Source organism: Condylura cristata, unplaced genomic scaffold (assembly GCF_000260355.1).
Source record: "Condylura cristata isolate star-nosed mole 26May11 unplaced genomic scaffold, ConCri1.0 scaffold00018, whole genome shotgun sequence".
In the NCBI taxonomy this organism is placed as follows: domain Eukaryota; kingdom Metazoa; phylum Chordata; class Mammalia; order Eulipotyphla; family Talpidae; genus Condylura; species Condylura cristata.
The window spans coordinates 42172858-42186127 of record NW_004567119.1 but is presented as its reverse complement, the minus strand read 5'-3'; the positions used below and the strand labels follow the sequence as shown (position 1 = coordinate 42186127).

At 42.3% G+C, this 13270-nt stretch overlaps 1 protein-coding gene across 1 annotated transcript in view; it reads left to right on the top strand.

The window, feature by feature from the left end:
• The first annotated feature begins 1640 nt into the window (after nucleotides 1-1640).
• PIGR (polymeric immunoglobulin receptor) overlaps nucleotides 1641-13270 on the top strand; it is a 16876-nt gene continuing 5246 nt past the window's right edge. The window contains exons 1-5 of the mRNA XM_004685282.2: nucleotides 1641-1683; nucleotides 2273-2638; nucleotides 4788-5453; nucleotides 6538-6879; nucleotides 7793-8107. Coding sequence (XP_004685339.1) covers nucleotides 1641-1683; nucleotides 2273-2638; nucleotides 4788-5453; nucleotides 6538-6879; nucleotides 7793-8107 — 1732 coding nt within the window. The remainder of the gene's footprint in view (nucleotides 1684-2272; nucleotides 2639-4787; nucleotides 5454-6537; nucleotides 6880-7792; nucleotides 8108-13270) is intronic.

The following is a 13270-nucleotide window of genomic DNA, read 5'->3' as shown; positions in this document are numbered from 1 at the left end:
CTTCCTTATCTTTATGGGGGCACATTAGCTCTTTTCTGTCTTAAGGGGAGCTCAGCACTTGTTAGCACAGTTTCCTCCTTTAATTCTTTTCTTCAAGTTCATGCTGAAGTTTAAAGCTTACCAAAGTCTGTGAGAATGTAGAGATTCATCTCTACTCCTTCTTCTCCTCTGGCTACAGTTTGAGCCCTAAGGACAGTTGTGGCCAGGCTGGCCCTGGGACGCTCAGTCCTGGCCACCCCTGGGTTGCTCCACAGCTCTGACAAAGTACACTGATGTGACCTCTCAGGGCTACTAGGTTTGCTGGACTCATCAGGAAGCACACCAAAGGCCATAGCACCTATGTTTTGGGATTTTTTTTTTAAGATTTATTCATTTATGCATACAGAACTGTGGTATAGGCCAGAGGTACAGAGGTGGTGAGAAGATTCACCAGAGACAGAGTGGGGAGCAGAACAGGCCAACTGATGAAGTACACTGAGAACAGCGGGCAGATCAGGAGACCTACGCCATATGGGTCACCTCTGGGGCTGGGGATCAAACTCATGCTGAAGTAGCTTTAGCTTTTTAGTGTTGTGCTTCAACCTGCTGCGCCATCAGGGAGGCTGGCACCTATGTTTTTTAACCCTGATTTCATATCCAAAACTTCGGGTTCATCACTCAATGTCTCCAGATCTTGATTTTTCTTATGGATAAACAGTTGTAATTTTTATCTGCTTTTTAAAGGAAGTTATGAAGCTCCAATGTCATCGTGTAAATAGATAACATTGCATTGATTAGCACTGGGGGCTCTATACACAAGAGGAATATGCATAAGAGATAAGCATTCTGCTGTATCTGAGACGCAACACAGTGCAGTGAGAGACGTGCCGACTATGGGATCAGGCAAAGCTGGGTTCAAGGCTTGTCCGCCTACCTCACCTATACCCACTCACCCACACACCTCATTTCTCTGTGACCTTGAGGAAAAGACTCAACCTTTTCACTTTCATTTCTTCCTATGTAAAATATGAATGAAAAACCCATTTCAAGGGGCTGCTATCAAGTTTATATAAGCTAATACACATACACTTTTTAACCCAGTGCCTAGAAAATGAAAAGACTTTGGCTATAAGCGTCATTATATTTACAATGGTAGTCTTCACAAGTCCTCCTCTCTGAGCCTTAATTAACTCATACAAACACCCCAGAAAATCTGCCAGCCCCTTTACCTCCCAGGGATGTAGCAGGTCAGCTGAAACAGACAGGGCCCCTTGCTGAAATCAATTAAATCCAGTGAGCGGTTCCTGAGATATTAAGGCTCTTTCCCAGGGCTGAGTCTCCCTGACAGGGATTCTGAAGAAATGTGTTCCTATCAAAAAGAAACTTACAGCTTAGTTGAGAAGATAAAAAAAAGTCTACTTAGAGCTACTACAAACCAAAAGGACTGTGGAGTGATGGGAGCTGTAATGGGAAGTGTGGAGCCATTTACTCATGCAAAGTTTATGTCAGTTGCTGGAAATCGAAAGCCAAACAGGAGTTACAGGAATTCTGAGGTCTGCTAGTCTTGGGAGACACCAGAACTTCATCTCTTCGTACTTCTTATCTTTCAGCACCCCATGCAAGTTGACTTAAACAGCGCAGCCCCTCGGGAGCCCCGAGTGATGTCGCTCTTCTTCCTCACCTGCCTGCTGGCTGTCTTCCCAGGTGGGTCTGCCAGGTCCCAGCTCCTTTCCTCCCCAAGGATGCTCTTTTCAAAACTTGCACTTGCTCAAGTAGACAGAGACAATGGGGAAAGGTAATGTTCTGAAGACACACTGGAAAGAGAGCAATGATTCTTCATTTCAAGGCCAAGGGTTTTTAAAAGATCTTCACTGGGAATTTTTAAAAAGACCATGTTTTTGAACCAAGCATGTTCATGAGTTGCTATAGAGTTTGGGGGGAATGACTTATCCTTCTGGTCTCACTTTTCTTCTAGAAAAAAAGAAAATCAATATAGTGTTTCTAGAAAATAACATTATATTGAGAGTGTATACCCTACAAAAGTTTTATGAACAAGGAATATCATTCAATGTTAATCACTCCATTGTCTTTCACTGTCTCACTCATGAATTATAATTTAATATTTATTAATCATTTCATACAACTGTAAAATGGGTAGCTGTAACATTTGGCAAATAACCCACAATAGTGACATGTGTAGGTGGAAAATTTCATCTCTTCAAAGCAGGCTATCTGGATCCTCTCAGCAGGCTTTCCCACCAAGGGCCTCAGAAAATGTCTTTTGTCCCCATAGTGGTCTCCATGAAGAGCCCCATATTCGGTCCCCACGAGGTAAAAAAGGTGGAAGGTAGCTCAGCACTCATCCGGTGCTTCTACCCGGCCACTTCCGTCAATCGTCATACCCGGAAGTACTGGTGCCGGCAGTTTGCTAACGGTGCCTGCGTCACCATCATCTCCTCTGACGGCTACATCTCCAAGAACTTTACTAACAGAATCAGAATCACCAACTTTCCAGAGAACAACACATTTGAGGTGAACATTGCCAACCTCAGGAGCAAAGACTCTGGGAGCTACAAGTGTGGTCTGGGCATTAATAACCGAGGGCTATCCTTTGATGTAAACTTGAAAGTCTTCCAAGGTAAGGATCCAGGCTCCTGGGGTCACTCTGAGAAAGAGTGAGAGGGAATCATCTCAGGTGCAACAAGAAGGCTTAAGGTAGAAGTTCTGGAGAGGGACGATGTCCTGGCATGGGATGGGTAGGGCTCTGGGCCTAGGGCTTGGGGAGACCAGACATGAGAATGAGATAGACAGGCCACTAGGGGGCAGCAGGTAGACTTTTCTATGTCCTGGGGCCTGTGTAATATTCTCGGGCTTCACTAAGGCCATATCCTGGTTTAAAGAGCATCAGGAAGACAATTTCTCTTATTGTGTTTGTTGCAGCTGAGTAGGAGGTTTATGAGCTGATGGAGTGAAAAAAAATAAACAGATTTATAGGGATCCCTAGATTCCTACCATTAGTTTACCTTTTAGAACAAGATCTTAAGTTACTAGAAGACTGCTTTCAAACTGCAATTTTTTTAAACATGGAGTCCGTTAGTCAATCAACACTCACAGCATTAAGAAAACTATCAGTTCTTGTTCAAAGTCCAGGGCCCTGCAGAGATGGGCCACCAGACATGTATGCTGTAATTTAGGAAAGAGAAAAATAGGAAATATCTTTTTTTTTAAAAGATTTATTTATTTGTTCATACAAAACTGGGGTACAGGCCAGAGGCTCAGGGGCGGCGAGAGGATTCACCAGCGACAGAGTGGGGAGCAGAACAGGCAGATCTACGAAGTACACTGCTGAGGGGAGCAGCGGGCGGGTCAGGAGAGGTCTGCCGCACCATGTGGTCACCTCCGGGGCAGGCAGGGCTCGAACTCATGGGGAAGTGGCTTAAGCTTCTTAGTGCTGTGCTTTAACCCTCTGTGCCACCAGGGAGGGCCCGGAAATATCTTTTTGATAAAATTCATATTCAACAACAAAGGACATTTTAGATAGCCAAGGGTAATTTAAAGAGAAAGGGGCAGGCGGGTTCCCTGCTGGCATATGGGAATAAGTCTCAGCACTATGAAGCTATTCATAGCTACTGCAGCACAAGTTTGATTCCCGCCAGGGAGGTAACCCACATGGCACAGAAGACCTCTCCTGTCTCACCCGCTGTTCCCCTCAGACAGTCTATCTGCCTGTTCTGTTCCCCACCCTGCCTCTGGTGATTCCTCTCACCTCCCCACACCTCTGGCCTACACCCCAGCTCTTGTATGTATAAATAAATCTTAAAAATAAATAAATAGGTCCTCCCTGGTGGCACAAAAGATTAGACAGCACTGCAAACTAGCTATAGCAGCTTCAGTGTGAGTTGGATCCCCGGCCCCAGAGGTGACCCACATGGTGCAGCAGACCTCTCCTGACCTACCTGCTGCTCCCCTCAGCAGTGTACTTCATCAATCTGCCTGTCCTGCTCCCCACTCTGTCTCTGGTGAAGCCTCTCATCACCCCTGCACCTCTGGCTTGTACCCCAGTTCTGTATACATAAATAAATAAATCTTTAGATAGCCAGACAGATAAATAGGTAGATAAAAGGAGCATTTGGAGTAGAGATTTAGAGAGTGTCCCTAACATATGTTGTGTTCTTTTGGAATGTGCCTACTGTTAGCCGTGGGCTGAATAAAGAGTTTATTCAGGTGGTGACAAAGTCACAAAATTGCAGAATATTAAGATCCTGAGAGAGCTAGGGCTTACCCTACATAGGATACCCAGAGGCACCCAGGGGATAACTGTTACACAGCCTCTGTTTAAACACTTTAAAAGGTAGAAACTCACTACTTGGCATGGCAGCTCATTCCCTATTCGGACTGTCATAAAGTTTAGAAACTTCTTCTGTATTACACTGAAATCTACCTCCCTGCACTTACATTCATTGTAAGCACCCATCAGATATAGGCATTGTACCAGGCACTGCAGGGAAGTCAAATCCAAGGAAAACCCTCAAGGGACTTGGGGAGTCTGGGGAAGCATAATTACCTACCTACAAGACAGGTGATTGTGACTGATCTAGGTGTTAAGTGTTAAGAGAGCACAGAAGAGAGAAAAATGAGTGCCAGCTTAGAGAGGGCATGAGAACGCAATAAAATAGGGTCTTGGGAGCCATATTCTGACTGTATTCCTCAGGAGAGGATGGTATTCCAGGGGATGGGCACCCCCCCACCATGGAAACACTAAACTGTCCTGTGTGCCATCCCTTATCCTGCAGGCCAGGAGATGTCAGGTAACACCAAAATCTACACAGCAGTCCCTGGCACAACACTGACCATTGACTGCCCCTTCAAGCCTGAGGATGTTAATAAGCTGAAGAACGTGTTCTGGAAACCAAACAGTGAAATCCAATACTCTTTGATAGCCAACTCCAATGGCTATCTGGATTCTTCACATTTTAAAGACAGACTAGAATTTAAGCCTTTTAGCGGTACCAGTGAATCAAAGTTCATTTTAATCATCAAACACCTCCAGCCCACCGATGCTGGGAGTTTTATGTGCTCCGTAGATAATAATCCCAATCCCCAAAAAGAGAAAGAAATTAGGCTCCAAATACTGACGCCTGGACCGGAGCTCGTTTATGCAGACCTGAGGAGCTCAGTGAGGTTTGACTGTGCCCTGGGCTCCAATATGGAAGACACGGCCATATTTCTGTGCCGAATGAATAATAACAGCTGCAATGTGAAGAACTACAAAGTGGTCATCAACACCGTAGGAGATATAATGCCGACCTTTGAGGGAAGGGTCCGGCTTGCTCCCAAGAGTGACGGCTCCTTCAGCGTGCTGATCGTTGGCCTGCAGAAGGAGGACGCAGGGCACTATGTGTGTGGCACCCACAGATCCGGTCAGCTTCAGGAAGACGCACCCATTCAGGCTTGGCATCTCTTTGTCAAGGAAGGTGAGCCCTGAGGGGAAAGGATGGAACTGTCTGTGAACCTATTCAGTGCTCATTGATAGTCCTCAAGGAGCCAACAGTAGCTACTCACTGGCAAACTGTGACCTAGATGCTGTGTGGGCAGCTACACAGGAGAATTAGGAAAAACAGCTGCTGCTTTATGTTAGCTCTTAAGTCTTCGGTTTTATTAAAGGTCTTGTATTAGTTACCTCTGCTTAATAGGGATGAGGAGAGTGAGATTCCTGACTGAGGCAAGTTCATAGATGGTCTGGGTTTCAGAGCGCCACAGTGGAGCTGCCTGGGATGGACTGGCCCTAATCCTTGAGCAGAATGGCACCTCATTGCTCATATTCTAATGGGAGACAAACTGGGTAATCTTAGTCTCAAGGTTTTCTCAGGAAGTAATGCACGTGCCTCTAAATTTTCTATTCCAAATCCTTAGAGTCACTGGTTATTTAGCCTCACCTAGACTACTTGGCTGTGCCTGGGGTCACCCACATGGTGGCTCCTTTGCACATGGGAGCACATATCCTTCCCTCACACGTGCCCTCCAAGCACTGCCTTTCCTGGGCATCACTTATGTGTCCAGCAGTGAGTCCTCACCGCTCCCCTCAGTGTCTGGTGGGATGGCGCTCAACTTTAACATATAGGAGAATGGCCTTCCTCTGAGATGCCCTCAGAGCCCACCAGTTACACTTACCTGTTTTACATAGTTTGTATTTTATCTCATGCCATTTAAAATATATTTTCTCAGTTTAGAGGCAATCCATCTGCAGGTTTTGGTGGTATAAGGTAATAAACAGACAAAAACTTAAGAGGAAGATTTGTAAGAAACCAAAGTAAGTAGTCTGTCCTTAAATCCCACCCATTCTCTGCTCAGAATAGAGGGGAAAGGAAGTGTGAAGCCCAGACCAGTGCTGAGGTCACTGGTATTGTGTGACTCCAACCACAGGTGCTGACATCAGCTTCCTTTTCATTTTGTGAGGAGGGTGAGATGATTAAACTGTACTCCCTACTCTGGCTCAGGCTCTGGAGAAAAGGTTGCTAAGATTATGTTACTGTTCTTCCATCCCATCTCTGCTTCCAGAGACCTCAATTCCCCCGAGCCCCTCTGTGATCACAGGAGTGAAAGGAGGCTCTGTGGCTGTGCGCTGCCCCTACAACCCCAAGGAAAGAGACAGCGACAAGTACTGGTGCCGCTGGAAGAAAAGTCAAAGTGGCGACTGCCCTCTGCTGGTGCACAGCGAGGGCGTGGTCCAGGCACAGCTTGAAAACTACAAGGGGAGGCTCGCACTGCATGAGGAGCCAGGCAATGGCACCTTCACCGTCATACTCAACCAGCTCACCGCCAAGGATGCTGGTTTCTATTGGTGTCTCACCAGTGGTGATGATCACTGGACAACAGTGATGAAGCTTGAAATTGTTGACGGTAAGAGTTGACCTGGGCAAAAGGAAGGGAGGACCCCTCAGGCACCAGTAGCTTCACCCCCCACCTGCCTTTCCTCCTTTCTCACCCACCTTCGTGCTGATGGAATGTACCTCAGATCTCAGGAGCAAAGCCACCAGTTGAGATTGCATTTCATCCTTTTAACAAGCACTGTTCCCTACATACACCCATTTTTCAAGCCACCACAGGGAGCACCTCCTTCTACAGTGTTCCAGCAATGTAGCTGAGTAGAAGGAAGCTCTTTGCTTGAGCCTAAAGAGAAACTCAGTGAGCAGGCTGAAGGCAAGGTGTAGCTCCTGGTGTTCTCAGTAACAGTTCCTACCTAAGCACAGAGTTACATTTCTTAAGTGTTTAGTATAATGTTTTCTTTTTTATCAAATTTACTTATGTATATGTTTTACATCATAGCTCGTTTGTAGAGGTGTGGACCCCATAGAATTTCCTCCCCCACTTCACCCCTGCACCATCACCAGTCCCCTGTGCTCCTCCCTCCCGCCTACCTACCCCTTTTCTCCCCCTCCCTGCAGGATGTCTCTAGTTAATAATTGTCTGTCTGTTTTTGTTTTATTTTGTTGTGTTTGTATGATTATTTTTTCCTCTGTCTTATTTGGCTCTCCTACATTCCTCCTATAAATGAAACACTCGATATTTTTCTTTTTCCTTCTGACTTGCTTCGCAGAGCATAATCCCTTCCAGCTCCATCTATGTTGCTGCGAATGGCATGAGTTTGTCTTTTTGATTGCTGGGTAGTATTCCATTTTATATATACCACATCTTCTTGATGCAGTCATCTGTTTTGGGGCATTTGCATTTACAAAGTTTCAACCCACAGCCATTTCCCTGCATCATCACCAGTGCCAACTCTATGCCCATTTCTCCCTTTACCCAACTGCAGGAAAACCAAAGCTTCAAGTGCCCAAGGATGTCATTGCAAGGGAGGAAGAAGCTCTCGAGCTCCCCTGCAATGTATCATGCCAATTCTACTCCTCCGAGAAATACTGGTGCAAATGGACGGACAGAGGTTGCAAGGCCCTGCCCAGCCAAGATAAAGGCCCTAACCAGCCCTCTGTGTACTACAACCAGAAGAAGCAGCTCATAAACCTGGTCCTGAATCCAGTCACTGAGAAGGATGAGGGCTGGTACTGGTGCGGGGTGAAGGATGGCCCCCAATACAAAGACACCGCAGCTGTCCACGTAACTGTCAATAAGGGTAAGGATGAGTATCCAAGGGTGAGACCTGTACCCACTATGCCTAAGAGGAAGGCTCCTACCCAACAGTCCATCAGGAGTGGCCCCTACATTTGGCTATAGAGACTCAGGACAAGGGGAAATGATCACCTACATAGTTCTCATTGAACCCTCAAAAGGGCATCTGAAATAGCTATAAACTCAGAGAAAATCATAGCTTTGCTGTTTAACCTCAATTTTAAGACAAAATGCCCCCTTCAGGCCTTTTTGAATCCCTTTTTAGATAAGGCTCAAAGTCACTGTCATATGGAATACCCTGTCAAATGCAATATGCCAAAGCCTGTCTCAAATAGAGGCCAGATTTCTTCATTTACAGCTCAGCTGCAACCTCTTCTTGCAAGTTTTAGTGTAAGCCCTTTTTGCAATTTCACATGAAATATCTTGTCCCAAATGAGAGTACTTTTCCTATCGGCACCCCATATACCCCTAACCAGTGCTCCTCCTCCCCTCTCTTAACCTCAGGCCGCATGTCCTTTATTAATGCCCACTAGTATTTTGCTTTGTCAAAACACCCATTAGATAAACATATCTACATACAGTGGTTGACACTGTCATTCTGACTTGCTTTACTAATAGTTACCTCAGACTCCTCCCATTTTGCTGTAAATGGCACCATTTCATCTTTCGTGATGTGTAAAGCATTCATTTGTTTGACTGTTATATTGCTATCCTACATGGGGTTTTTAACTTTTGCTCTTTTTTTACTAATGAAGCACCATTGTTTTACATCTTTGCAAATATTTTGATCAGGTAGGATCTCTCCCCTGAAGTGTTGCCATCATAGCTTTCCCCAATAAGCACCCACAGGACTCCACCATGGCTCACTATTCCCTTCTCCCCTCCCCCATTCTCCTCCCACCCTCTTCTTTTTCCCTCTTGGGTGCCTCAGATTGATGATCAGTTTTAAGAACTGGTTCTAGAGTCTTTCTTCTTTTGATCCTTTGTTTGATGTCTCTATATTCCACATGTGAGTGTCACCATCCATCTTTTGTGATTACTGAGTGGTGTTTCACTCATCTGTTATTGTGGCATCTAGGTTATTTCCCTGTCTTGGATAGTGTAAAAAGTGCTGCAGTAAACATAGGAGTATGGGTCTCCTTTCAAGTCAGTGTTTTTGGAACCACATCTTCTTGATCCTGTCTTCTACCTATGGGCACTGAGGCATTTCCCATGTCTTAGCTATTATATACTCCTGCAATAAATGTTGTAGAGGATATCATTTTTTTTTTAGTTGGTGGTGCTATTCTTTGGAGACATGCTCCAGCTGGGCTGAGCTGGGCTGAGCACTATTTCCATTTTCAGCTTTTTAAGGTAGATCCAGACAGTTTTCCATTCCCAACAGTGTAACAGTGTCCTCTTTCTCCATGTCTTTTTATTTCCTCTTGCTTTTTGTTTAGAACTTGATGTTGGGGTGCTTTTTCATATGCGCCATTCTCACAGGTATGAGGTTTCGACCTGCTTCTCCATTATTAAAATACTGATGAATATTTTCTACGGACCTATTGATCTTTTGGAGATTCTCATGGTGAATCATCTGTTCAGACTCCTACCCATTTGTCAGTTGGGTAGTTAGTTGTTTTTATTTTTGCTAAGTTGAGTAAGTTTTTGTGTATCTTGGATATTAATTTCTTGTCGATTGTGATATTTTCTTCTATTCAGCAGAATGCCATTTAACCTACTGATACTTTCTTTCACTGGGTAGGAGCTTTTTTAAATTGAGCTAACTCCAATTGTTTACTTTTCATTTTATTTCCCTTGCCAAAGGGTTTGAGTGTTCAAAAATATCTTAGTCATTGATGTCATAAAACACATTACAAATATTTTCTTCTATATATTTTATTGTTGCTGTTTTTATATGTCTTGAATCCATTTAGAATTCATTTTGTGCATGGCTAGAGTTTTCTGACCAATGGACTGTCCCATTTTCCTAGCACCCTTTGTTAAAGGGACTCCTTTCCCTATCATGTTTAAGGCTCCTTTATCATGAGTTAAATATTCATATATACATGGATTTATTTCTGGGTTTTCAATTCTGTCCCATTGATCCATGTGTCTCTTTTTACTCCATTAGCGTATTATTTTTATGATTGTTGTTTTATAGTATGAAGCTAGGTAGTATGGTTTCTTTCCTTTACTCTCAGAATTGTTTTTGCTAATTAAGGTCTTTTATTTTGCCACATAAAGTTTAATATTTTTGCTCAATCTCTTTGAAGATTATTTTTGGTATTTTAATGGTGATCACATTAAATTTATAGGTTGCATTTTGGCTACACAGATTCTCCCATTCAATCGTGGAATGTATTTCCATCTTGTCAGAGCCTATTAATAGAATCTTGTATTCTTCATCATATAAGGAAGTCCCTTAACTATTTGGTTAGTTTAACACCTAGATCTTTAATACTATTTGAAGTGATTATGAATGGCATTGTTTTCCTAATCTCTTTTTCTAGTTGTTCATTGTTTGCATATAAAAATGCCATAGACTTTTGAATTTTACTTTTGTAACCTGTCACTACAGTATTCATTTATTGTTCCTGGTAAGATTTTGGTGGACTCTTTAGGGTTTTCTATGTGTGGTGATATATCATCTACAAATAATAATAGTAATAATAATAGTTTCACTTATTTATTTCCATTCCTTTTATTTTATTTCCTGTTGCTAATTGCTTAGTTCTAGGTAAAACCTCTAATTCTAAATTATACAAAGGTGGAGACAATGGACATCTTTATCTTGCTTCTAGTCTTTTTTTTTTTTTAAAGATTTATTTATTTATGCACACAGAGTTAAAGTATAGGCCAGAGATGCAGGGACAGTGAGAGGATTCACAAGAGACAGCGGGGAGCAGAACAGGCAGATTCAGAAGTATACTGCTTAGGGGAGCAGCGGGTGAGACAGGAGAGTTCCATTGCACAAATGGGTCACCTCACTGGCCAGGGATCAAACTCATGCTGCTAGCTTCCTAGTGCTGTGCTTTAAACCCACTGTGCCACCAGAGAGGTCCTCCTTCTAGTCTTAAAGTGAAAACTTTCTACTTTTCACCCTGCAGCATTATTCTGGCTATAAGTTTGTGATATATGACCTTTACTAGGGAGAGATATTTTCCTTTTTTCCCTGTTTGTTTTGTGGGTTTGATCGTAATTGGTGCTGAATCTTATCAAATGCTTTCTCTGCATCCATTATTATCATATTATCTTTATCTTTTTATTTCATTGATGTTATGATTAATCAATTTACAAATATGAAATCATCACTGCATCCCTGAAATAATTATCACGTAATCATGGTATATAATCCTGGCAATCAATAATTTGGCTTGTTAGCATTCTGTTGAAGATTTTCACATCAATATTCATCAGGGACATTGGTCTGTAGTTTTCTTGTGCTGCCTTTGTCTGGTTTTGGTAATAGGGTAGTATTGGCATCATTCCTTATGGGAATTTTAGAAATAATTTGAACAAGATGGGGATAAATTTTCATTAAAGATTTCATAGAATGCACTTGTAAAGCCCTGGGGTTTTGTTGTTGGTAGGGAGACTTCATTACCGTCTCAATTTCCATGCTTGTGATCAGTTTTCCACTACACTTTAGTCGTGGTAAACTATGTTGTTCTAGAAATTTGTTGATTTCTTCAGGTTATCAAATTTATTGCCTTATAGTGATTTGATCATAGTAATCTCTTGTGATCCTTTTTATTTCTAGTCCATCTGTGGTAATTTTTCCTCTTTCATTTCTAATTCTGTTTATTAATGATTTTCCTCCTCTTTTCTTTATTAGCCTACCTAGATGTTTATCAGTTTTATTTATCTTCTTGTAGAACCAACTTTTATCAATCTTTGGATTTCTACTTCACTTACCTCTGCTCTTATTTTCATTATGTCCTTCCTTCTAATGACTTTTGGACTTGTTTATTCTTTTTCAAGTTGCTTAATATAAAGTTGTTTACTTTGGAATTTTCAATGTTCTGTACTGTAACTGTCACCCATCTTAAAAATTAGTTTTGCTGCATCCTGTCAATTCTAATAATTTATACCCTCATTTTCATTAGTTTTGAGGTTTTTTTCTTAATTTCTGCTTTAATATTCTGTTTTATCTAATAGCTGTCAAGGAGCATGTTCCTTAGCTTCCTTTTTCTTTTTTATTTTTTTAAGTTTATTTCTACCTTTATGACATTACTGTCAGAGTATTTGATATGATTTCAATCTCAGTAGTTTTTTGACGGTTGATTTGTGGTCCAACATATAGTCTATTCTAGAAACTTTTCCACATGCACTTGAAAAAATACATGTGCAGGGCCCTCCCTGATGGCATGGCGGGTTAAAGTGCAGCACTATGAAGCTAGCCACAGCAGCTTCAGCACAAGTTTGGTCCCCAGCCAGGGAGGTGATCCATGTGGTGCAGCAGACCTCTCTTGACCTGCCCCCTGCTCCCCTCAGCAGTGTACTTCATCTATCAGCCTGTTCTGCACCCCACTCTGTCTTTAGTGAATCCTCTCACTGCCCCTGCACCTCTGGCCTATACCCTAGTTCTGTATGCATAAGTAAATAAATATTAAAAAAAAGATATATATGCAGTGGTTTGGGAATAGAATGTTCAGTAGGTTTCTGTTAAACATGTATGATATAGCTGTTCATTGGAGACTTTTTATTTTCTTATTCTGTCTTGTTGACCTGTGCATAGTTGTAAACTGAAAGTTGAAATTTCCTAGTATTAATTTGTTAGTGCCAATATTTCACTTCAATTCTATCAATAATCTGCTGGTACTTTAAAGGTACTCTAATATTTGGTGTATATATGGTGTTTCTTGTTGTACTAGGACCTTCATCATCATGAAATGCCCATCTCTATCATTTATTTTAACTGGATATCTATATTATACAATGTAAGGATAGTTGTTCCTAACTTTTTTAGGTTAGCATTTGCTTCAACATGCTTTAACTATCATCTGTGACTTGTCTTTGTTGGAGATGGGTTTCCTGTAAACAGCAGAAAGTTGAACTTTGAAATCCACTTAGTCACTCTGTAAGTTCTTTTTTTTTTGTAAGATCTATTTATTTATGCATACAGAACTGGGGTACAGGCCAGAGGTGCAGGGGCAGTGAGAGGATTCACCAGAGACAGAGTGGG